This window comes from Phocoena sinus, chromosome 1 (genome assembly GCF_008692025.1).
Source record: "Phocoena sinus isolate mPhoSin1 chromosome 1, mPhoSin1.pri, whole genome shotgun sequence".
Taxonomy (NCBI): Eukaryota; Metazoa; Chordata; class Mammalia; order Artiodactyla; family Phocoenidae; genus Phocoena; species Phocoena sinus.
The window spans coordinates 118,990,159-119,017,245 of NC_045763.1; the positions used below are offsets into that span (position 1 = coordinate 118,990,159).

The 27,087-nt window shown below is 37.1% G+C and overlaps 1 protein-coding gene across 1 annotated transcript in view; it reads left to right on the forward strand.

Annotated features, from left to right (window-relative positions):
• The window catches only part of ATF6 (activating transcription factor 6), a 218,891-nt gene that overhangs the window by 6,073 nt on the left and 185,731 nt on the right, over nucleotides 1-27,087 (forward strand). Inside the window, exons 2-7 of the mRNA XM_032639744.1 lie at nucleotides 4,947-5,011; nucleotides 8,166-8,253; nucleotides 10,205-10,311; nucleotides 16,548-16,677; nucleotides 17,270-17,473; nucleotides 22,942-23,162. Of these exons, the coding sequence (XP_032495635.1) occupies nucleotides 4,947-5,011; nucleotides 8,166-8,253; nucleotides 10,205-10,311; nucleotides 16,548-16,677; nucleotides 17,270-17,473; nucleotides 22,942-23,162 (815 nt within the window). The remainder of the gene's footprint in view (nucleotides 1-4,946; nucleotides 5,012-8,165; nucleotides 8,254-10,204; nucleotides 10,312-16,547; nucleotides 16,678-17,269; nucleotides 17,474-22,941; nucleotides 23,163-27,087) is intronic.

A 27,087-nucleotide genomic window follows, 5' to 3' on the forward strand; every position in this document is an offset into this window, starting at 1 on the left:
CTCCTGTCTAGAGTGAAAAAGAAAGAAAAACCCCCAAACCCTCTTTAGATGTTACTTCCCTTTTAGCTTCAACTACATTTCTCTTTTTTATTTTACAGCAGAATTCTTTTTTAAAAAACGTCCACGTTCACTGACTTCACTTTCTCTTTTTTCACTGTCTCTTGAACACAATGCAGTCAGGCTCCACCACTCCACCAAAGCTGCTCTTTCTAAGGTCACCACTGTTTTCCAGTGGCCATTTCTCATCTTACAAGAAGTAAAAGAATAAATAAATGGTCAAAGCAGCAGTCAGGTGGGAAAGCTTGCTGAGCAAACAAAAACTAACAGCTACGATAGTTTACTACTGTTAGGAGAAATCTATATAGTAGGTAGCGTGGGGTTGGTGAAAAAGATATAGAAGTAGGTAGTAAATTTTAGAGATACTTCATAGGTAACCAATGCCACCAATGTCACCACTTTCTCATGGATCTTTCTAAGATATTCTGTAGTATACAAATGTATTTATCAGCCCACTCTCCGTTTTTTTAAGTATTCACAAAGCACAGAAAAGTTAAAAAAGATCAGTACAGTGATAACCTGTATTTCCCTTATCTAGACTTACCAACTGTTAACATCCTGCCATGCTCACTCTTTCTTTCAGTATTACCCACACTTCTCTCTTCTCTCATCATCTGAAAGCAGGCTGCAAGTAATATGAAACTCCTAAACACTTCACTGTGTATCTCCTAAGAACAAGGAAATATGTATTTTTAAAAAGCATGAATTCATGCTAATACCCACAGTTCAAAGCCAGTACCACAGAGTCCTTTCTCACCTTCTTGCATTATATACTTTTATTTCTCTTTTCCTACTGTGTAAATCCTGATTCCCAATAACATCCTATGTTTTGATGGGCTCACTTTAGCTGCTCTATTGAAAATATACTGAAAGAGGGTCAAGGGCAGAAGCAGAGAGACCATTTGGAGGCTACTGCATCAATCCAAGTGATTTATGATGAGAGCAGTGGAGATAATGGAAGTGGTTGACTGTGGATATATACACATACACATATGCATATGTATATACCCATGTGTATATATATATATATATATATATATATTTCTTTAAATAAATTTCTTAATTTTATTTTTGGCAGTGTTCGGTCTCTTCTGCGCACGGGCTTTTCTCTAGTTGTGGTGAGTGTGGGCTTCTCATTGCGGTGACTTCTCTTGTTGCGAAGCACAGGCTCTAGGCGCACGGGCTTCAGTAGTTGTGGCACATGGGCTCAGTAGTCGTGGCTTGCGGGCTCTAGAGCGCAGGCTCAGTAGTTGTGGCACACGGGCTTAGTTGCTTCGCGAAATGTGAGATCTTCCCGGACCAGGGCTCGAACCCGTGTCCTCTGCATTGGCAGGCAGATTCTTAACCACTGCACCACCAGGGAAGCTCCCCATGTATATTTTTTATTCAAAATTTAAGTTTTGGAACAGTTTCAAACCTACAGAAAAGTTATAAGAACTGTGCAAAGAACTGTTGCATGCCTGTCAGATTCCCTGAGTGTTAAATTTTACTGTATTTGCCCCATTTCTCCTTCTTCAGAGAGAGAAAAAGAGAGTGAAATGTGTTGTTAACTCATTACCCTTAAATACTGCAATGTGTATCCCCTCCTCCCCCAAACAAGGTTACTGTCCTATATCACTGTCATACACTCCTTCCAGTCAGGAAATGAACATTGATACAGCGTTACTATCCAATTCACAGATACCATTCATATTTTGCTATATGTCTTAATAATGGCTCTTTTTCCTTTCTAGTCTGGGACCCTACCTGCAAACACACATTACTTTTACTTTTCATGTCTCCTTAGAGTTTTTCAACCTGGGATGGTTGCTTAGTCTTTTCCTGTTTCTTGTATTCTGGACAGTCTTAAAGAGTACAGGTCTTTTGTTCTGTAAGATGACTCTAAACCTAAGTCTATATATACTGTTTCCTCATGACCAGAATCAGGCCATGAGTCCGTGACAGGAATGCTAGAGAAATGATAGAGGCACACTATGTTGACCTGTTCCAAGGTGATGTTCACCTTTATCAGATTGTCAAGTTAGTATCTGCTGGATTTCTCCACTGTAAAGTCACTATTTCCCCTTTTACATTTGATTCGTATTGGGCTGGCCAAAAAGTTCCTTCGGGTTTTTTTGTAACATCTTATGGAAAAACCTGAACAAACTTTTTGGCTAACCCAGTATTTTGGGGGAGATAATCTGAATGCCACCAATGTCCTATTCCTTACTAAACCTTCATTCACCAGCCCTGGCCTCCATTGATAACTCCAGCTTATATCGAGTACCACTCTAATGCCAAATGGTGATTCTCTCTTAACATTCTGTGTACATTTATTAATTGACATTATACTGTAAGAAAAAGCTTTCTGTTTCTTTGTTTATTTCATTATGAGCTCACTAATTCCTATTTGATTCAATGGGTTGTAATCTGGCTTTATTTTGATGCTCAGATTTTCTGAGAATTGGCCAGTAAGAATCCATTCATATCAGCTCCTTTGTTCTTTTGACATGTTTCCATCATTCTCTGAGGATTTCCTTGTTTTCTGGCACAACAAGATTTTCCCAGGCCTATTTTGCACTTTCTCTGCCTAAGCCCTGGAATCAGCTCTTTCTCTAAGGAGCCCTTCAGTGGACTTCCGTTTAGTAGAGGATGGTATTCAGTATCCAAGGTCTGGAAACATACGATTTTTCAGTGCTGGTGGGATGTCTTCGTTTCTAGGACCTGTTAGCAGACAGAACTAGGACATACATGTATGTATATGTGTACACACATATACAAACATCTATAATTCTTTCTGTGTATGAATATTTTAAGAAAATGTGTTCGTATTAATACTTCTAATTCCAGTGCAACATCTTAGGGTTCTTTTATTCTCTTCCCTTTTCACGTTTCTAAATCCTTTCTCAGAAAGTGAGAAACCTAGCTCTAATATATTTTATCATTTGCTCCATCAATTAACACATTTGTTCAGTACTATCACTCTCCTAACCACTCAGGCTGCTTCTTACATCTGCCACTCTGTTCCTCCTCCCACTGCTCCATTTTTTTGGCATCTGAGGCATGCTGGCACCTCCACAAGGCACCTCCCCTCCTGTATCATCCTATTTCCTTGGGTACCAGGCACATTGCCACAGAGGATGACACACACAACCCCACCACCCTCCTTGCTCTGCTGACATCTCTGTTGGGAAGAGTAGGGAAGGGAAGGAAGAACGGAAAGGAAAGGTAAGATGCCACATTACCAATACATACTTTGAAGACAGAGCTGACAGGATTTACTGGTAGATTGAATACAGAGAGTGAGGAAGTAAGCAATGATTCCTAAGGTTTTTGACCTGAGCTCCTGGGATAATTGAATTGTCATTAACTGAGATGAGGACGAACCAGTAGGAGGTTTGGTGAGGGATGATTTGAAGCTCAGTTTTGGATGTGTTAAGATTGAGATGCCTTTTAGATATCCAAGAGGAGAGGTAGAGTACTCACTGTGTACATGCGTCTTGAGGTATGGACTGGAGATGTATATTTAGGAATCCTTGGCATATAGATGCTGTTTAAAGCCATGAGCTCAGCTGAGATCACAAAGGGAGTAGAATAGATAGAAAAGTTTGCACTAAGCCCAGGGACAATTTCATGTTAAGAAGATGAAGAATAACCAGTAAGGTAGGGCCAACCAGTAGGGTGGGAGGAAAACCAGGTGAGTATGGTAATTTGGAAGCCAAGTGAAGAAAATGCTTCAATTAATATGAAAAGATCAACTGTTTCAAATGCTGTTGAGAGTAAGATGAGGACCATGAATTTACCATTGAATTTAGCAGAGGAGAAATCATTGGTGACATAATACCTGATGTGTATGCGTGTGTATGTGTTGGTGGGGGAAGCTTGATTTGAATAGGTTCAAGAAGGAAAGGGGAGGAGAGAAATGAGAGGCAGCAGATAAAGAACTCTTTCAAGTTTTCGCCTGTGTATAAGGTACATAGCCACAGTCATCTATTTATATGGGTTTTTTGTTTTGTTTTGCTCTGCAGCTGAGTTTAAGGTAGTCCTTTTCTGAGAGTTATATGAATAACCTTTCATTATCACTACACACAAAAAATGTGCTATGTACTATTTTGTTTTAGGCTGGTGAAATGTTTCTACCATTGGCCAAGTCGGTGAGAGACTTGCAGTGTAGTTCTTATATATGTGAAGTAGGGAAATCACCAGAGCAAGTTTCAGTGGCATGTTAGTAGGGAGTACAAAGGCAGACTTAGATTGGGAAACTCTTCAAAGTGCTTGAAGTTCTGAAATGTTAAAGAAAATAAAGGCACATTACAGATTATACAGTAATCAGTCGTCTTTGGCCTTATCAGCACCTTGACCTGTGTTCATATATTTCTCAGTTTATAAGGAAATCTTATTAGGAATTTGGAACATAGTTAGATTTGTTGAAATAAATGAAATGGTTTAGATGAGTGAATTCCTTGTTGTTTGGATAGAAAATTGGTTGTACCTCTAACTTAAGGCAAGGATGGCAAATACCTGGTACATGTGTTGCCATATTCCTCTCCTGTCATCACCGCTGATCAACCATGTCACTTTTTTTTGTGCTGAACCCAGATGAAGCCTCAGAATTTGTGTTAGTAATGTTCCAGAAAGTCACTATCAATTAGTCCAACATGACAGGACATAAAACCTGTTTTTTAATCCCTGGTATAATGATTTAGTTCACAAGATAAAAATTATGTGGAAAACAATACATATGTTAGAAACCAGCTTTGAATTGGTTGTCATTCACACTCCTAGAGTTTATCAGTAATAGTAATGGCTAATGAGAAACCCTAATAGAGCTGGCATAAGGATACAGCGCTTATTCTTTTGTCAAAACATTGAATTAACAGTAAATATCTATTCTTTTCTTTTGTCCAAAGATTCTGCCCTCTTTGCTGAACTTGGCTATGATGACCTGCAATTGGATGCGGCAAATGAAACTTATGTAAGTATTTATTAGAGGAGAAATGCTGAATAATGTGATATTTCATCTTTAATTATTGCAAGAAGATTTCAGGATAACACGTTTAGGCTAGTTATTTAAGTTTAAATAACTTTTAAGATTAAGTATGAAAGTTAGTAGCCATTTTGTAGTCAGTGAATGTAGGATTGTAGAAATTGCATTGGTCTTGGTATGAGAAGACTTGTATTCTAAGTCTACCTTTGGCCCCAGGGGTTTTTTTTTGGTTTTTACAGATATTTTGCTGCATAAGGGAAACAGTGTGATGTTAAGGAGTATGTGTGTCATGGATCTAGTTAAGAGAACTTACCAACTTCCTTTTTTAAAGTTATGTATCCTTAGTGTTGAAAGCTCTGAAACTTAGAAATGTCCTTATTTTTTGCCTTTGGGTGGTTAGAAGTATGCGTAAAAGCTATTATTACAGCACTTTAAGTTCTCAAAAATATTTTACATTTTTTTTTTCTTTTCTGGATTAGTATATGTGAAGCTGTTTGGCCTGAACTCTTACTTTGTCTTATTCTTTAATGGGTGAGGTGCTGTTTGACTTGGGAAGTAGTTCAAGTGAACAGAGTGATTTTATATGCATATCAATCAGGTTGAATATTTATCACTTATTTTTTAAGCCCTTATTAAAAATAAAGCTCGCTATTTGTAATGAGATGGATAGACCTAGAATCTGTCATACAGAGTGAAGTAAGTCAGAAAGAAAAAGACAAATACCGTATGCTAACACATATATATGGAATTTAAGGGAAAAAAATGTCATGAAGAACCTAGGGGTAAGATAGGAATAAAGACGCAGACCTACTGGAGAACGGACTTAAGGATATGGGGAGGGGGAAGGGTGAGTTTTGACAGGGCGAGAGAGAGTCATGGACATATACACACTAACAAACGTAGTAAGGTAGATAGCTGGGGGGAAGCAGCCGCAAGGCACAGGGATATTAGCTCGGTGCTTTGTGACAGCCTGGAAGGGTGGGATGGGGAGAGTGGGAGGGAGGGAGACGCAAGAGGGAAGACATATGGGAACATATGTATATGTATAGCTGATTCACTTTGTTGTAAAGCAGAAACTAACACACCATTGTAAAGCAATTATACCCCAATAAAGATGTTTAAAAAAAAAAAAAAAAAATAAAGCTCGCTTAGTGAGTTTAAGACAAAGAAAAAATTTAAAAAATATCATGTGTTTCACTCCCTTCTATTGATTCATGGTAAAACAACTGCTAAATTATTCTTGTTTTACCATGAATCAATAGAAGGGAGTGAAACACATGATATTTTTTTAAATCAATGCATGAGGTTTTAATGGTTTCATTTACTCTGTGAGATGCTTTACAGTGTTGTCTATTGATTAAATTGGCTTTTAATATTGGCTGTTTGCTTAAGCAGCTGGTATTTTTTCATAACCTCCAGAGCCTAACATCGTCAAGAAACAATATAGTAAATTTGAAAGATTCAGGGAAATATGATCCTGATTTTATAACTAACATTCTGTCACTCAATCTTTCAGTTCCTTAGTTTTTCTGGTATAAAATAAGAGATTGGATTAAATGGTTTCAGACAGCCCATTCTAGCTTTAAAACAGTCATTCTTCTTTCACATGACTGTGCAAGTTTCCCTTGAGAAGTCATTGAAGAACTAGAGTATATAAGTACGAGTATGTTTTGCTTTACATAAAATGGGTCTGTGAAATTTCCAACCAGATAAAATTCTTATGCTGTAAAATGTATTTGACTTTTTTGTCTGAAGATTGAGTATGAAGCATCCTCAAAGTAGGTCATGTCACTGTTGAACATGTTAAAAAGTATTGTGAGCACTCAGGCAAATATCCTTCCTCAGTTTACTTAGATTAAGAAAGTTTGAAGATTTTTCGTTGCTGAAAGTGTGGGGCTGCTTAATTTTTTGATAGCTAGATTCCAATATGAGAAAAAAGCAAAGGAGATTGATTTAAAAGGTGGTTCTTTCGTAATTTAAGTAGTTTTTTCTTTTCTTTTATGTGAACTTTAACACATTCTCTTTATATAATTTGCAATAATATTTACTCAGTTTAGGGCAGCATAAGAAAAGTTTCCCTTCTCTCCTTCTGTTACATTCTCAATAAAAATAAACCACAGAATAGACATTTGAAATGATAATATTCTAGAAATTATTACCAAATTGTTGTTATTGATAACTAGATTAACCTTTACTTTTTTCCTGAGGCTTGCTTTCTTGCTGTTTTATTATCTGTCACATTAAGTTAATATTGACTACTTTTTAACTTTGTTGTACTGTTTATATATTAAGTTTACTTCTGTTCTTACCTCTGTAACCTTAAACATTTAAAATAGTTGTGGTACTGTCTTAATCTTAAACTCATATGAGGGCTCTGAAATCATGTGGCAGTTCTTCATTAATATATATGGTATAAGATGGTCATCCAGATGACCCAGAATATGATTATATTTAAATTTAAAAATTGTCATCCGAATGAAAAGAAACTAAGAGCCCCTCTAAGAAGTTTACTGACCCCTGTTTGAGAAACTTAGTTTTATCTTCTAGGATTAAAAAAAATTTAATTTTAGAAATATGAAAAGTACAGAACAGTAAAAAAAAAATAAAATTACCCATCCTCCTATGGATCTCTTCCTTCTCCCATAAGCATTTTAATATTTGGTATATTTGAAGTTTCAGTTACAGTCTCTTTATGATTCCTGCATGTCTTTTGGATACATCTATATTCTTTCCCTTGTATATAGAGATGATATTGTAAATAGGCATTTGTTGTGACTTCTTTTCCTTAATGGCAATGGGAAAACTTATTTTGCTGGATCTCCTTTATGACAAAACACATATTTTGTGACTGTTGTAAAGGTCCATTTCCACTGAAAAGAATGAGACCAACTGAATCTTTCAGATAGATGTTGACTTCAATACCTCCTTCCTAGCTGTTACTACTGTGCTTAAAATAACTAAATTGGTTTCTCTCTCAGCTCTCCAAGATGTATTTTCAAGATGAACTGATTAACTTAGAAAGTTATTTTTACTAAGTTGGGTAATCACAATTATATTATTTATGGCAAATTGCATCTGTTAGTTTGATTTCTGGATGTATATATTTTAATCTTGTAATCTTTTGCTGATTTGAAACCTACAGGAAAATAATTTTGATAATCTTGATTTTGATATTGATTTGATGCCTTGGGAGACAGGCATTTGGGACATCAACAATCAATTCTGTACAGGTAATGATGTATTTCATTGATAAAAAATTTAAATGGGTCCATATTATTTTGTAGTTTGGTAATAGTCAAAATTAGGTGGGGTTACCGGGCCACTTTTGTAGGCCAAAGATTTCCAGGGACTACATTCTGTTTTGGTGTAGCAAGGCATACGTAAATTTCTTGCCAAAAATAGATATAAAGAATTTCATAGTTATGTGTTAGTCACATAATGAATAAAAATTTTGTTATTCAGAAATATTGATTTTGAATTATATGTAATATTCTGTAAGAGATTAACCTATCTGAGAATTAGACAGAATTTAGGGAATCAAAGGGAAGAAGCTTGGGATTATTAGAACCTAGGAACTTAGTGTAGGGGTCCCGTGTATACACATCTGAGAAGGAGGCCCTACCTGGCTAATGCTAGTATCTTTAAGGGGCCCAATGAGGTGGGTTTTAGGTGTGCTGAAAAAAGCTGGAACCTGGAGCAAACTGTCCCTTCTGGGATGAAGCTGATGGGAGGATGAAGAAATCCCTTCTACCTTTTAGTATCCTTCTAGTATCCCCTATGGACAGGACCTAAAGGAAGCCAGCTGAGACATGTATTAATAATTTGCATCACAGACTATAGAAGGTAGACTTAGAGCTGAGAGACAATGTGTAAATAACCAGCACATTTCCCCATCTAAATTGCAGTCCTCCCCACTGCTGCATTTCTTTTTCCCTTTCATTTTATGTATTTGTATATCTTGCTCAATTCCTGTCTTCCCTCACAGAATAAGAGCTACACAAAGCCAGTGTTCTGGTTCCTACCATTGTGTAACAAACTACTCTAAAACTTAGTGGCTTAAAACAATAACCATTTTATTAGGCTTCCAGAATCTGTGGGTTAGGCATCTGGACAGGATGCACCAGGAATTGCTTGTCTCTGCTCCATGGTGTCCAGACCTCATCTGGGAAGATTTGAAGGCTGAGGTAGCTTGACACTGGGGGCTAGAATTACCTTAAGTTTTCTTCACTCACATGTCTGATGCCTGGTCTGGAATGACTTGAAGACTAGGACTGCCAACTTGAGTGTTTACACGTCACCTTTCTATATGGCCTGGCTTCCTCACAGCCTGGTGGTCTCATGGTAGTCAGACTTCAAAGGCTCAAATGTGAGTGTTTCAACACACAAAATAGAAGCTGCATTGCCTAATGTAACACAGCCTTGGGATTCACATAGCATTACTTCCATACTCTGTCAATTGAAGAAGTCATAAGCCCACCTAGATTCAAACAGAGGAGGAAATAGTGGCTACTTCTTGATGGGGAAGTGGCAAAATCACATTGTAGATCATGAGATATGGTAGATATTTTGCACCTAACTTTGGAGAACACAGTCTGCCACAGAGATTCTTCTCTTCCCCATTCCTACCCTGTTATAAATTTGACACCTAGGAACACCTAGGCTATAGTTACTCAGCACATTTTAAAAAATACATAGTTCAAAAGATAGGAACATTTTTGTGTTTTAATTGTATTGTCAAAAATGCTTTCCACAGTAATTCTTTCCTGTTTCTTATGTTTTAAAATTATTTTGGGGGGAGTCTATAATTTTGCATATTGCATAATATTCAAAAGGTACAAAAAGTCTGTAGAGTAGAAAAGTGTCTCTTTTGGCTCTTGTCCCTCAGCCACCAAGTTCTGCTTCCCAGAGACAACCACTGTTATCAATTTCTTATGTTCATCCTTCAAGAGAGTTAATGCAGATGCTAGTAGTACAATAGTATACACATGTATAATTTATTACACAAATGGAAGCATACTAGATTTACTATTTTCTGCTCTTGAATTTTCACTTGATGATATATTTTGGTGACCTTAGCTTCTATATCATTGAATTTTAAAAGCAGATTTTACCTTCTTTCTTATTCATTTCATTCTGAGTTTATATTGTTCAGTGGGAAAATTTTTGCCCCTTGTTTTTCAGTTAAAGATGTTAAGGCAGAACCTCAGCCACTTTCTCCAGCCTCCTCAAGTTGTTCAGTCTCATCTCCTCAGTCAGTGGACTCTTATTCTTCGACTCAGCATGTTCCTGTAAGTAACCAGTCTTTTACAGTGATTTTGGTTACAGTGGAATCTGGAAAATATGTATGTGTGGGAGGCAGTTAACATTTATTAAGTGCTAATATAAGTCCTATTATCTCATTTAATCCTGAGGAAGCTGAATCTTGAGGAATGGCCTTGAGGGAGCTAGAAAGCTGTTAGTCTCTTTGGTTTTGCCCTCCTTCCCTTATGTTCTTGTCTTCATAATTTCATTGTTTCATTGCACTGTACCAGTACCCAATATTTTTTTTGTTTATTGACTTATTGTCTTTTCTCCCTGCTACGCTCTTTACTCCCCGTTAGAATATACATTCTTTGAGGACATGGAAGACTGTAAGATGGTCTGTTTCTGTAACTCCTTAGCCATGTAACCTAGAAGTCTCCTTAGTTCAGGAAAGCCTAGTACTACCTTTTGAATGCGCTAATAAGGTTTTTTACAAAAGCACCTTAAAAATGCTTCTGCTCTTCATCTAGACAAAAGCTCTGAGGCCAGGAAAAGGATGTACCAAAGGGCTTAGGTATTTTTTGGAATAGGAAAAGGAAAAAATACAAGAAGAAAAATTCAAATTACTGTTTCAGTGAATTATATCTGCTGGAAATTGGGGTATCTTCATTCTGGCATAATTTCCATATAGTCAGTTACTAAATCCTGATGATTCTATCCACTTAGTATCTCTAAGATTCATCTTCTCCACACACACCAGGCCATCGTCACCTCATCTGGATTAAGGCAATAGAATTTTGACTGGTCTCTCTGCCTCCTAAGTCCCCAAACCTTTCTTAGCAGAGGAATCTTCAAAGAGAAATTTTTCAAAATCACAAATTTGATTGTGCCAGTTTTTTGCTTAAAACCTTCCCAACCCTTACAAGGACAAAATTTAAATTGCCAGTGTACTAGGCCTTCCATGTTCTGGCTCCTGTTTACCTTTCCAGTCTTGTTTCTCACCATCCTTCCTGTTCCTACCTTCACACTCCCCTTAGGTTTAACCCTGAGAGCTTCTGTGTGCTCCAGTCATTCAACAACTGTGCCAGGAACTGTGCCAAACACCATCCGTGGACAAGAGCAGCGAGATCTCTGCTCTTACCATTTTAGGTTTTTGTACATGCTCTTCCTTCTGCCTGAAATAGCCTCATTTTCTTTCTTCTTTGAAAACTCCTATTCATCCTTAAGTCCCAGTTCAAAAATTACTTTCTCTATGAAGCTTTTCTCTGATTGCCGCTCTTGGCAGTCCTCTGTGGTCCCACAGTTTCTCCAATGATTTAATTTTAAAAACTTAATTTACTTTTTTTTTTTTTTTTTTTTTTATGCGTTACGCGGGCCTCTCACTGTTGTGGCCTCTCCCGTTGCGGAGGACAGGCTCCGGACGCGCAGGCTCAGCGGCCATGGCTCACGGGCCCAGCCGCTCCGCGGCATGTGGGATCCTCCCGGACCGGGGCACGAACCCGTGTCCCCTGCATCGGCAGGCGGACTCTCAACCACTGCGCCACCAGGGAAGCCCACTTAATTTACTTTTGAAGTCAAAAGTATTAATATATAACAAGGTATATTCACAGAAGCCTGAGTTCTGTCCTACTCTTTCCTTTCCATCCTTTCTTACACAAAAGGTAGCATACTACATACCCTGCTCTGCACCTTGCTTATTTAACTTAGAGGTAACTCCAATTTCAGGATATAGAATCGTTCTCATTCCCTTTTATGGCTGCATAGTGTCCCACCGTGTGACTATATTATACTTTATTCAGTGATTTCCTTATTGATGAACATTTGTGTTGTTTTTGGTCTTTTCTGGACTCAAACAATGCTGTAATAAATAATTATGTACATAAGTCACTTCATATTTTTGCCAGGATATCTTGGCAAAGATATCCGGTTATACTCCTAAAGAGAGATTGCTGAGATCGGGGTGAATACTTTTTTACTGTTACTGTTTATTGCCAGATTTCCCTCCACAGGTTGTACGGTTGTGTATTCTGACCAGCAGTATGTAAGAGGGCCAATTTTCCCTTCATCATTACACAGCATGTTTTGTTTTCTGTTTCTTTTATTATAAGTGTGGTTAAACATCTTTTTGTATATTTCATATGTCTAAGGCCTATTTGCATTTCTTTTTATGAACAGTTCAAATTTTTGTCCACTTTTCTATTGGATTGTATTGGTCTTTTTCTCTTCAATTTTTAAAGTGTTTTATTACATATTAGGATTATTAGTGTTTAGTTTGTGAAATAAGTTACAAGTGTTTTTCTCCAATTTGTCATTTGTCTTTAAGCTTTATTTTTGGTGTTCATTTTCTCCATAGCTGAATTATCAATCTTTTATTGCTTTTTGTTGTTGTTACTCAAAGGAGGGTTTTCACCACTCATAGGTTATAATATTTTTATTCTTGTTTTCTTGCTTATATTAACTTTTTGTTTTGAAAAACCTTAAACTTATAGAAATATTACAAGTACATTACAAAGAACTTTTTTTTTTCCTCAACCATTTGAGAGTAAGTTGCCAACTTGATGCCTTGTCACCCCCAAATACTTCAGTGTCTACTTCCTACAAGCAAGGATATGTCTTCTAGCCACAATAAAACCATTAAAATCAGGAAATAAATGTTTATACCATACGATCATCTAATCTTCAATTCCCATTTAGATTGCACCAGTTGTCCCAAAGATGTCCTTTAGTGAGCGGAAGGATCTAGTTTAGAATCACGCATTACATTTGATTGTCTTGTCTCTTTAATCTCCTTCAGTTGAAACAGTTCATTCTTCCTTGACATTCATGACCTTGTCACTTTTGGAGATTAAAGACTAATTATTTTGTAGAATGTCCCTCAGTTGGGTTTGTCTGATGTTTCTTCAGGATGAGATTCAGGTTTTGTATTTGTGGCAGGAATATCACAGAAGTGATGCTGTGTCTGTCTCATTTACTTTTGATGTGATGGCACACAATTTTCATTTGTCCTGTTACTGATGAGGTTCACTTTGTTCATTTGATTAAGGTGGTGTCTGCCAGGCTATTCCACTGTGAAGTTGCTTTTTCTTCCTTTGCCCAAAATAAGTATTTTATGAGGAGGTACTTTAAAACTATGTAAAAATAACCTGTTTCTCATCAGACTTTAAATTTATTCATTTATTTGTTTATATCAGTATGGACTCGTGGTTTCCTAGTTTATTCAACAGATTATAACCCATTACTATAATTATTTATTCTGATTCTTATGTTATCCTGGATTTGGCCAGTGCAGGTCCCTTCACACCGACTCCTGTGTTCTGGGCGTTGACACCTGCATCAAGCTGACCCAATATGAGCAGGGTAATCTGCTCTGACTCCCTGTGCTGGGCTGCCTGCCCCTACCTCCTCTCCTTAGGCTCCGATACTCCACCAGCCTGCCTCTCTGCATGGATGCTGGTCTTGCACTGCTCCATCTAGTGGCCTTAGGATCAAATTATTCAGGAAGTAATAGTTTCTAAGTGACTGTTAATACATATTTTTCATAAGGTTTTATTTTAAATATTTAGATCTCTGATCCATTTGGAGTTATCTTGGTTTATGATGTGAAATATGAATCCAAGTTTTTTGTTTTCCCAAATGACTATCAGAAGGATTGTTCCAGTACCATTTATTAAATCAATTCGTTTTTTAAAAAATGAATTTTATTTATTTTTGGCTGTGTTGAGTCTTAGGTCCTGCGCACAGGCTTTCTCTAGTTGTGGCGAGCAGGGGCTATTCTTTGTTGCGGTGTGCAGGCTTCTCATTGCAGTGGCTTCTCTTGTTGCGGAGCATGGGCTCTAGGCGCACGGTCTTCAGTAGTTGTGGCATGCAAGCTCAGTAGTTGCGGCTTATGGGCTCTAGCGCAGGCTTAGTAGCAGTGGCGTATGGGCTTAGTTGCTCCGTGGCATGTGGGATCTTCCCGGATCAGGGCTTGAACCCGTGTCCCTGGCATTGGCAGGTGGATTCTTTTTTTTTTTTTTTTTGCGGTACGCGGGTCTCTCCGTGTTGTGGCCTCTCCCGTTGCGGAGCACAGGCTCCAGACGCGCAGGCTCAGCAGCCATGGCTCACGGGCCCAGCCGCTCCGTGGCATGTGGGATCTTCCTGGACCGGGGCACAAACCCGTGTCCCCTGCATCGGCAGGCGGACTCTCAACCACTGAGCCACCATGGAAGCCCTCTAAGTGATTATTAATACAATATTTTCATAGTGAAAATTTTGTTAGTTGGTTCTTAAATGTGTTCCAAGTAGACAGCATATCACCTTGAAAACAAAGGCACTTCTGTTTCTTCTATTTTAGTATTTATTCTTTTTATTTCATTTTCTAGTATAATTATGTCTGCTAGAATTACAGAAAAAGCAATTATTTCTTTCTTGTCCTGACTTTAATGGCAAAGCATTTAGTATTTTACCATTAAGTATGACTTTGGCTATACAATTATGCATAGCTTTTTTTTTTAATGTTAAGAAAATGTCCCTCCAGTCCTTAATTTTTAGGACTTTTATGAGGAATCTTTGCTGAATTTTATCAGATGCCTTGTAAGCATCTAAGGCTATGAAGATAATCATTTCCTCCTGTGTTATCTCATAGTCTTTGTTTTTTTCCAAATATATTATTTTTATAATGTACTCTGTAAGGTTCATACAGCCCCGCTTATGGCTACATGCTGAATAGGTGTTGAGGATGAATGAATGAAACAATTCTCATTCTCACCAGCATTACTGAGAATGACCATTTCTTCCATATGCTCTTTCAGGTCATTTTAACTTTTTCTTATCTGATGATTTAAAAAAAAAAGATTTTCTTTTAAATTTGCCTTTGGATACTATTTGCATTTCCTTTTCAATGAAATGGTGGTTTCTTTCCTTTATCCATTTTTGGCAAATATTTTCTCCCCATATGTATCTTTTAACTTTGTTTATGTTCTGTTTTTTTCTTATAAAATATTTAAATTATTATTTGTTCAAATCTGTTTCTTCTTCCTTTATGGCTTCTGGCTTTTTTGAGGTAAGGGAGCCTACATCATGCTGAGAGTAAACAAGTATTCTCAATTCTTCTTTCAGTAATCTTATAGATTCTTTTGAAGATGGTATGATGTATGTATTTACGTACTTGTGCCCATTCCATTATTATACATAACATCTTTTTCTCTTGGAATTGAAATGCTACTTTTATCCTATGTTAAGCTTCTTTATTCTAACAAAATGAGACAGATCCACTGAATATTAAAAGACTTTTAGAAAATATTAATATTTATATATCTGTATTTTTAAAAAAATATTTATTTATTATTATTTTTAAAAGTATTTTTGTATATTGCATCGGGTCTTAGTTGTGGCACACAGGGTCTTCATTGAGGCATGCGGGATCTTTCATTGTAGCACGAGGGCTCTTTGTTGCCGCGCGCGGGCTTCTTTCTAGTTGTGGCGCGCAGGGTCCAGGGTGTGTGGGCTCTGTAGTTGTGGCACCCAGGTTCCAGAGCGTGTGGGCTCTGTAGTTGTGGCACCCAGGTTCCAGAGCGTGTGGGCTCTAGTTTGCAGCACACAGGCTCACTAGTTGAGGTGTGTGAGCTTAGTAGTTGTGGCGCGTGAGCTTAGTTGCCCTGCAGCGTGTGGGATCTTAGTTCCCCGACCAGGGATCAAACCCATGTCCCCTGCTTTGTAAGGCGGATTCTTTACCACTGGACCACCAGGGAAGTCCCTCTGTATTATTAGTTTACCCATTAAATAAAATAAAATAGCCCTGCTCCTTTCAGTGTTTTTCTTTCAAAACATTCGGGACAAAGGCAGTGTTAAGAAATAGAAAAGGTTACAAATAGTGAGAATTATTTGCTTTTGAGATTCCTGTAAGACAGAATAAGAGATGGTGGGGGAAAGATATTAGCATTTTAACTGTAACTCTATAATGATACTAAATGTTTGTATGACTAGGAACAAGTAAAATATAAAGTTTGTGGGAGAAAATGTAGAAGCAGATCAGATCAGTGATTCATATCTTTCATATAAGAGGATGAAATAGACATACTTCATTTTTGTTATTTTTCCTTTAGTATAGATGGATAATGTTGATTTATCCATCATCTCTTAGTACTTCATATATAGATATAGCTCTAATATATCACACCTTTGCCTTGAAGTTGTCTTGAAGTGTTTCTGTTTATATATAGATCTTGCCTCTCTTTCAAAGCAATTTTCTGCTCAAGGATAGTATTCTTCTGCATGAATTTGTTTGTGTTTTATTTTGCTACAGGAGGAGTTGGATTTGTCTTCTACTTCCCAGATGTCTCCCTTTTCCTTATATGGTGAAAGCTTTAATAGTCCCTCCTCAGCAGAGCCAGTGAAGGAAGACAAGCCCATCATTAGTCCTAAGAGCAAAACTGGTATTACTCCATCTCCTAACTTCTGTTATCTCTATTTTAGACTGAGCTTAGGCTCCATTTCTTAAAAGAAAATGTTGGATTAAGTGTATGTTTATTAAGCTGGCTTGCTGTTTTTAAATTAGTGGACCTGTTTTGTTTGTTGTGGATGATTAATGTGGAGAGGAAAGGGAAGAAATAATCTTCTCTGGTTGTTTTTGTCTTTATAGGTGAATGATACTTTAAATAGATTTAGGGCCCCACCATCTTCAGGAGAAATTTCAAAGTTTCAGTTAAAGATATTGAACGTGAGGGCCATTTGGCTGTGACGTTTGTTAACCGTATTCACCTCGATGCTTTATTCAGGGGTTTTAGCTATTCTTCTTTACTGGTTCACGTGTCCCTTTGGCAAAGCTGCAGCTTGGTCAAAAAGGAAGACCTCAGATTGAGGACTTTTCTTCAGTCCATTAAGATATAGAGTGGCTATGCTTAAACTTCAGTAAGGGTAGTCAGAGGTCAAGAAAATGTTTAGGGAAAGGTGTATAATAGAATCTGCTTTCTAGGATTTGCTTAATTGCCCTTAAACTGATTTGTGGTTTGTTTGGTTTTTCTCCAGAAAATGGACTGACTCCAAAGAAAAAAATTCAGATGAGTTCAAAACCTTCAATTCAGCCCAAGCCTTTATTACTTCCAGCAGCACCCAAGACTCAAACAAACCCCAGCGTTCCAGCAAAAACCATCATTATTCAAACACTGCCAACACTTATGCCATTGGCGAAGCAGCAGCCAATTATCAGTATACATCCTGCACCCACTAAAGGTACCTGAATGGAATTTGAGGCTGTGTATGTTTAATTGGAGGGCCCTGAGGCTTGTGTCATGTGACTTGTTTTAATTCAGTGTATAATTTCTGAGCACATGCTGTGTGTCAAGAATTGTCCTTGGTTCTGAGGATGTTGTAGAGATGTGGTTCCTATCCTAACAAGGGAGATAGCTATCAAGATTATTTACATCTGATAGTTCTTTTTTCTCACAGTTTTAATTATGAAAGCACCTGTCTCTCAGGCTTGTGGTTTTATATAACCACTTGTAACGAAGAAGAAAATCTGGGAAACTTTTTTGGTGCCATTTTATTCTGAGATTTTTGTGTCCATGAACTTTTTTGTTTTTAAGGAGAAGTCAGTATTTAAAATAATATGGTCCATTTCAGGTCTCATAGGTGTGTTTTGGCAGTAGAGTCAGATAATCTCTGAGGAGGCAGCGCTGTTTAGTAACATGATCTTGTATGGGGCATTAAGAAGAAACCTGAAACTGTCTTCAAGTAGCTAAGAATGTGTGTTTCCATATTTTGTCCACTAGATGGCCTCCCATAGTTGATTCTGCAAGAAGCTGAGGTCTATAGTGAAAGTTCAAGTTTGAGGATTTGGTACTATTCAGATATAGGAATCATTTGCACATAGAGATCTCTTGGGAAGATTATTCATCATTGTACTTATACTGATATGTGTACACATGACTAAATGGAAACTTGCACAGCGTTCTTTCCCTGGATTTAGCTTGTTGGCACCAAGTAGGACTGGGGTCAATGGGGAATGGGTTGTAAATAAATACCCAGTGTTACACTTACGGCTGTATTTCCAGCTATGGATTGTTAGCTCATTTCTTTGGAGCATGGTTTTAATGAGGGCAACGTCATAAATTTGATTTCCAGGTACTCTGTTATCTTTGTTCTGTTCCATGGTCATAGACAATATGACATTGATAAAAAGAACTAGGTGAGAGACTGGATGGATCTGTGAAAATCCACCAATCCCTACCAAAAAAACTCCAACCAAACAAACCTGAAATACCTGCCCTCTTAGGACAGGGTGAAAACTACTGCCTTTTTCCTGTGAAAAATAGCAGTCCTGTAGAATGGGTATTCTTGTGGCCTGTGAATGGATGTTAAGTGTTCATAAACCCCTTGAAATAAAATGCAAGATTTAGTGTATGTTATTTGTGGATTTTTCTAGGGATAGTCTCCAAAACTTTCATCAGGATCTCAAAAGGGTCTGTGTTTTCCCAAAGGCTGAGAATCTAAACTTGTGAAGAACTTCATTATAGTTCCCATAAGCTGTTAAAACACATGTATAAAAAATAAAAGTTTGATATTAACATGACCAGTATGTAAAGCAAGGGGTATTCGTAAGAATTTGCTCTTAGCAGACCATTGGCTATGTTTGAATGATAGAAGTTCCTACCTATAGCAAGAAGAGAAACTTCTCTGAGCAGTTTATCAGTTTTAGAAACCTGAATCATACATTATTCAGAACTTCAGTGCTTTCCCATTATCTGAAGACAGTTTTATTTTGGGGGAGCATATGCTAATATAGGGCACTTGTCTGTTTTTATAGTACAGTCTGGAGAGGTATATTGTAATAACATATAGATTTAAGTGTATATCTTCCATTTATTTGAAAATGGGGAAGAAGAGAAATATAGGAAAGGCATTTTACAGTTAATTGATATAAGTATCAGAAGTAAATATTTTGCCATTAAAAAAGAAGTAATTCTTACAGGATTAAGTTCAAATTCTCTGGCTTGGAATGTAAAACCCTTCATGGTTTGGCTCCAGTTTAGTTTTCTAACTTTACCTTATAATAACTCTCCTTTCTATAAATCTTTTAGTTCAACTTATCTGGCCATTGTCCCTTAAATTTTCTTTTTTTTCCTCGTTTCTTGACATGCCATTCTATCTGCCTGAAACAGCTTCTGCCTACTTCTACGTCTAAGTCCTATACATCCATTAAGACTTGCACGAGTAGTGCAGGTGAGAGATGATGAAAGCCTGGAATATCAATGAGAATGAAGAGCCAGGATAGACAGTAGAGATGTTAAAAAGTGTAGAATCACAGGGCTTGGTAATTAGGTGATGTGAAAGGGGGATGGAGGATAGAGAGGAAGGTATCCTGTCTTGGACTTTTTGGGTAGATAGTGGTAACAAATCATTGAAATGGAGGATAGAGGTAAAATAACTTGTTCTAGGTCATTCTACTAGTGAGCAGTAGAGTCAGAACTTGAGCCCAGGTGGTCTGGCTCAGTCTGTGTAATTAATCACTCTAGTATATTGCCTCTAAAAGAATGCAGAGATGTGGTATTTGATCTCAAGAATTCTAATTGGGGAGTTAACAAATTTATATCAACAGTTAAATAACAGTAACTGTGAGAACTAATGAATTGATAATACATGCAATACCCTTATAGAAGCTATTATTATACATAAAAGGAGGTTAATAGTAATTAATAATAATAAAAATAATTAATACTAGCTAACATTTAAGCTCTTATTACGTGCCAGACACTGTTCTAAGTGCTTAAGTGCATTATCTTATTGAATCCTTACATCAACTCTGTGAGGATAGGTACTATTATTATCATCTCCATTTTATAGATGAGAAAATTAATACACAGAGAAATTTACTGTCACACAGCCATACTATTTTAGACAAAGCAGGCATTCAATAACTGATATAAAGTTTGAAGTCTTTGAAGGTAACTGAAAAGGAAGAAACTGACTGTCACTATCAGTGAGTCATACATAGTCAAAAGTATCCAGCATTGAAACCAGCCGTGGTCCATTAAGGGGGATTTGTGTGTAATGCCAAAGAGGGTTTTGAGCATGCTGAAATGGATAAACAGCCTTTTGGTATGTCCTTTTTAACTGCTTCCACACTAGGAACAGTAGTAATTATGTTCAGCTGCTAACTATTTAAGACCCGAAACAGTCCTTTGCGCTGCATTTTGTGAGCTGGTGGGCATCTAGCATGTCAGGTTTAGCAAGTCACCTTGAACACATTGTCATGAAAATTTAGTTGTTTCTCCACATTTTGTCTTGAACCCAAACATGCCTAGTATATTTATAGGATCTTTGATTTAGGTGCTCAATAATTTGAGGTTAGTTAGGCACTCTGGGATGAAAGGGCCTGATGTGCATTTTGGAAAAAAAAGGAGGCATCAGTGGCCTGGTAGGACTCGGAGCCACATTTGGTACGCAGACCTTGACTTGATATTGCTCCATCTCCCTCGCTCCGTGTTGCAGTTCTTTCAGCAACGAGGTGGTGATAACCAGACACTGGATACTACAGACTTGGATTATTTTTCTCCATTAGTTTTAAGAAATATTACAAAGCTATCTTTATGTGTTAACTGTTAATGCTTTAAATCGGTAACTGGAGCTAGAAGTAGGATCCTTTCCTTGAAATGACTTAATTCTTTATGTTTACTACCTTCTCTGTTCTTTGGAATAATTCCACAATTCATTGAACATTTTTTAGTTTTTTAGGGTCTTTTTATCATAATTTTTAAACTCAAGATATGGAACACTACTTCTGATAATGCTCTTCTCAAAGTATTGGTTTAAGTCAGTGGTTCTCAACCTGTAGACAGTGGGCCCTGAGATACGTGTGGTTGGAGTAGTAGTAACCTTTGGCTTTTGCAGGGCATCTGCAAATCCATATTTTCTGTAGACTGAATAAATAATTTGTTTCATATATCTTTGTACTGATGTACAAAGAAGTTATACTTCTGATTACTCAACTCCAAATTCATTGAAAATCATTACTAAATTCTTAATAGCCTTTTCTCATCACGTATTTTCTCAGTCCACAGAAACTGAAAGGACAGCCATGATCATCTTGGGTGACCATGATATTTTTGCTATTAAAGAAGGGTCTTTATATTCAGGGTGGGAACCCTTGGTTTAAGTTTTACATTCTGATGAGTATGTCTTTTCATAGTACCAGATTGACTGTAATATCTCAATAAGTGTAATTAAAAAACTTAACATTTACTATTTAAATAAATATGCTATTTATTTTACTTATAAATTTTCTTTTTTGGCCGTGCTACATGGCTTATAGGATCTTAGTTCCCTGACCAGGGATTGAACCCGGGCCCTCAGCACTGAAAGCGCAGAGTCCTAACTACTGGACTGCCAGGGAATTCCCTGTTAATTATTTTTATTTGAATATTTGGCATAAGCAAATATATATCTGCTTATGAGCCATTTCCGTATTTTATGTTTTCATTTCATAAAATAAATTATGCCAGGGGAAAATTAGAAGATAAAAATATTTAGTGATCATTTACGCTCAAGTAAACTGTATATATTACAAACCTGTGAGATTATTTTTAGGTCTTTCTTACTAATTTACCTGGGATAAAATGCTATGAATTAAATTCTAGTTTTTGTATGCTTTCTGAGGCCTTCTGAAACATAAAGACTTTGATTTTATACAAGTGATTTTTTTTTTTAAGCTAAGACAGATGTTCTTAACAAACAGGTGTTCTGAAGCGTCATTTTGATTTTTAGTTTTCCTTGATCCTTTGAAATACTGAGCTGAGTTTTACATGGATCATGTTACACTGTCTGAAAGTATAGTATGTTTTTTTTCCCTTAAAGAAGAGTATAAATATACTATATGAAATTTTAGTTGCCAGTTACTTTAGTACCTTTATCTTGCTAAATGGGCTCAAGCAGCTGTGGATGTTAGGCGAGGCTTTCAACACCTTATAAAATTGGCCAGATCTGAAAGCAAATACTCAGCAGGCAAGTAAAAATTTTCACAGACCAGTGTTATGAGTTGTATGAGCCTTCTTTGGGTTAATGATACTAATTTTCCTCAGATTAGTGTAATTTTAAAATAAGGTTAAATGTAAAGATTAAGAAAAGATTTGTAGACCATTTTGGTGGGTAGGGGAGTCAATATTATCTGCAGACTATTTTAAATTACAGGTTTATGTTTCCCGTGTTAGCTAAGTGGTTTTAACATTTTTGATATTTGTAGCCTCGGGTTCTTCCAGGTATTGAGTTACTGAATCTCTGTCATATATTTTTGGTGTTATGTGTATTTCTAAATCCCATTAATTTAAAATATATGATTCTATGTTCAGAATAGAAGGTTTGATATTTGTAATATGATAAATACTTTTAGCACTAATAAATTTCAGAGGTTAATACTTAGAGAAACCTATGTATAACTTAGCAAATTTGATGTGTGTTAGCTGAAAAAAAGTGTGGAAATACGTTAATGATAACTTCAAAGAGAATGAATTTAGTCGGTTTCATTAAAAACACAACAAAAGTCAGTATGAATGTGTGCTGCTATTGATGTTTTTTAATTGGTGGTTTCAAATCCCTCCGTTTGGTCTTACCTATTATATCTGCAGAAGAGACCCAAATGTTGAATAGCTTCTCCTGCCACAGTAGTTATGCACCCTTTGATTCCTTTTCTTTTTTCTCTACTGCAGGTCAGACGGTGGTGCTCTCTCAGCCTACCATGGTACAACTCCAGGCACCTGGAGTTCTGTCCCCTCCTCAACCAGTCCTTGCTGTCGCTGGGGCAACCACACAGCTACCTAATCACGTGGTGAACGTGGTACCAGCCCCAGTGGCAAATAGCCCTGTGAATGGAAAACTTTCTGTGACTAAACCTGTCCTACAAAGTACCATGAGAAGTGTGGGTTCAGATGTAAGTTTGGAAGCTTAGTGCTTTTTTAATGCCTGATTTAAAAAATGAAAACAAAAAAAAGAACGAAACACTTCTATGTTTTTTAAAGTTTGTTATATTGTGTCAAATGTGCTGAAATTGCAGATCCAGTCTTTGGTGGAAAATTAGGGTAAGGCTTCTTATGTTAGAATCTAAGTGAAAAGGTTTAAAAAAAGTCTGAAGTGGTTTGACGAAAAGAGAAGTATGCATACCTCCCTCTTCTTTAATTCCTTCTTTTGAACCTTTTCATCACGTTCCTCCAGACTGTCACCCCCAACTCAATCATACACTAGTATTTTACAGGATTCTTTCATGTTTCCTGATTGAAATGGTTTTGGCAACTCCCCAGATAAGAGTCTGTAGACTGCTTTTTAGTCAGGGTTTATATTTATCTTCTCTCTTGACTTATTGAAGGGTTTTCACCACTGCTTAACGACAACTTGCTATTCTTAGGAATTCTGTTTCTTAATGATTATTTAGTTTTTCCCCATCTTTGCAGAACTTCAAAATTTCTGTTGTAGGGACTTCTTGTAATTTATGAATCACAGAAAGTTTCCTAAGATCTGTCACAATCTAGAACTGGTTATAGTACTTGCCAGCTAACTCTTGCTTTCTTTAAAAGTGATACAAAATACCTCATGTCATGTATTAAATAGTAGTTGAACGTTATGGTCCTAAAGTTCAATGAAAGTTAAATAATCAGTCTAAAAGTGGGTTCTCTAAAATTGTGGTTGTTAATATTGCTACTCCACCTTTTCTTTAGGTATTGCAAAGTACTTTTAAAATCCTGTGAGTTATGTAAGGTTGTTCATCATACTACTGACTCATCTGTCTACCAGAATTATTAACTAGCACGTCATTAGCCCATTTAGTTGTGAAACTGCTCTACTGTTGCATAAACACAACCAAGTAATCTCCATCAGAAATATTGTAAGGACCCATAACAAAAGAATGTTATCTACTGGAAGTAGAACATCGAAGTTCTATAGTAATTCCCACAGTTTACATAGGTATTGAAAACAGTGTGTGCCAAAACATGAAGGAGGAACATTAGTGTCACATGAGAACAGACATGGATAGTACAGGATTAAGCTTGACTATTATGTTAGTTTATTTTGAGGACTAAAAAAGGTAAGCGCAGTGCTTATGGCATAATAGGCACTAATGCATAGTGTGTGTTTCAGTTGAAGGTGAAATGATATGAAGCTGGGATTTGCTTTAAAATACTCTATGGGGAGATGATGAGCGCAGGATAGAGGAAACATGATTGGCAAAATGTTGGTAATTATTTAAGTTGGGTATGTAATCTTTCTTTCCTTTTGGTGTTTGGTAAATTTTCTACAATAAGTATATGAAAAACAATAACAAAGATCTAAAAATACTTCATGATATTTTCAATTAAAAAGTTGTACAACCAATAAAAAAAAGAGTATGTTTTTCACAGGAGACTGAGGAAGTTAAGAATGATGAAAGAGGATTTTTTTTTTAAAAATTCATTTATTGTATTTATTTATTTTTGGCTGAGTTGGTTTTTTTTTTTTTTTTTTTTTTTTTTTGCGGTACATGGGCCTCTCACTGTTGCAGCCTATTGTGGAGCACAGGCTCCGGATGCGCAGGCTCAGCGGCCATGGCTCACGGGCCCAGCCGCTCCGCGGCATGTGGGATCTTCCCGGACCGGGGCACGAACCCATGTCCCCTGTGTCGGCAGACGGACTCTCAACCACTGCGCCACCAGGGAAGCCCTGAGTTGGGTTTTAGTTGCTGCGTGTGGGCTTTCTCTAGTTGCGGTGAGCGGGGTCTACTCTTCGTTGCGGTCGTGCAGGCTTCTCATTGCAGTGGCTTCTCTTGTTGTGGAGCACGGGCTCTAGGCACGTGGGCTTCAGTAGTTGAGGCACGCGGGCTCTAGAGCGCAGGTTCAGTAGTTGTGGTGCACGGGCTTAGCTACTCTGCGGCATGTGGGATCTTCCTGGACCAGGGCTCGAACCCGTGTCCATTGCATTGGCCGGTGGATTCTTAACTACTGCACCACCAGGGAAGCCCTTTCATTTCTTATTTTGTTTATTTGGGTCCTCTCTCTTTTCTTCTAGGTGAGCCTGGCTAGAGGTTTGTCCATTTAATCTTTTCAGAAAACCAGCTCTTGTTTTTATTGATGTTTTCTGTTATTTTTTGATCTCTATTTTATTTATTTCCTCTCTGATCTTTATTATTTCCTTCCTTCTGCTGGCTTTGGGTTTTGTTTGTTCTTTTTTTCCAAATCCTTTAGGTGGCAGGTTAGGTTGTTTTGAGATTTTTATTGTTTCTTGAGGAAGGCCTGTATCACTATGAACTTCCCTTTTAGAACTGTATTTGCTACATCCCACAGATTTTGGAAAGCTATGTTTTCATTTTCATTTGTCTTGAGGTATTTTCTGATTTCTTCTTTGATTCATTGTTGACCCATTGTTTTTTTAGTAGCATGTTGTTTAGTCTCCATGTGTTTGTTCTTTTCCCATTTTTCTTTCTGTGGTTGATTTCTAGTTTCATACCTTTGTGGTCAAATAAGATGCTTGAAATAATTTCTGTCCTGAAGGATTTTTAAAATGATCCCTTAAAATTTTCTTTTAATACTCTTTAAATTGAGAATTTGAATGTTTCTTCTATAATATTCCCAAATAGAACTTGCAATAGAAAATATTCAAAGTTGTCTTTTTTTAAAAAATTAATTTATTTATGGCTGTGTTGGGTCTTCGTTTCTGTGCGAGGGCTTTCTCTAGTTGTGGCAAGCGGGGGCCACTCTTCATCGCAGTGCGTGGGCCTCTCACTATCGCAGCCTCTCTTGTTGCGGAGCACAGGCTCCAGACGCGCAGGCTCAATAATTGTGGCTCACGGGCCCAGTTGCTCCACAGCATGTGGGATCCTCCCAGACCAGGGCGCGAACCCACGTCCCCTGCATTGGCAGGCAGACTCCCAACCACTGCGCCACCAGGGAAGCCCCAAAGTTGTCTTTATGTAATTTGTTTCGACATTTAAAATATGTATTATGAAATACTTTAGGCGTGAAAAACGTAATGACTAATTAGATATTTTAAAAATATAAACAGTATATCACAGTTGTTAAAAATATTAATATATTTTTAGTCTACATTCATAGAATTATGACATTCAATCACTGGACAGTCCAGAGGAACATAGCTAGGATGGGGAGGAGGTCTAGAAACCATGTCATGGGGAGAGGAAGGGTTTAAGGGTTGGTATGATTCAGTAAGGTGAAGGAGAGAAGACTGAAAATAGGGCTATCTTCTAGGAAATGAAGGTTGTCATGTGGAAAATAGGATAATTGTTCTGGGTTATTTCAGAGGACTCATCTAGAACAGGTTCAGGTAAGTTATAGAAAAGTTTCTTCTAATTCTAAAATTCTTTGATATAGTAATTGTATTTAAAAACCAGAAGAGGTCTTTTTTTTTCTAGGCTTAATATCTGAATAGTGAGCATCTTAATGTTGGCAATCATTGTATGTCACTGACCCATTCTGTAATCTCTAAACATTTCTATTAATTATTTGTTGGTCTTTTTTAGCCAGACATCCTTTAGAAGTTCTTTGGTGAGAAAGACTATGTCTGTTCCGCTTTTGCACTCTTAAGAGTGCTCTGTAAATTTGGTGAATAATTTACTGATGTAACTTTGGTGAATAATTCAGTCAACATTGAAGAACTGGGGGCCGTGTGAGATGAGAAAGTATAGAACCAACAAGTATTAGCTTTTTTTTTAAGCATTATTTATTGACTAGCATTCTTACTACTTTTCAAAATTTAGAGTTGACAGTAGTACACAAGAAAGATTCAAGTACTGTGTGTCTGGTGCAAGAGACCAAAAGACGATTAGAATAAAGTTTCTGGTCAACCTGCACGGAGGTTTTTTTGCTTATTTT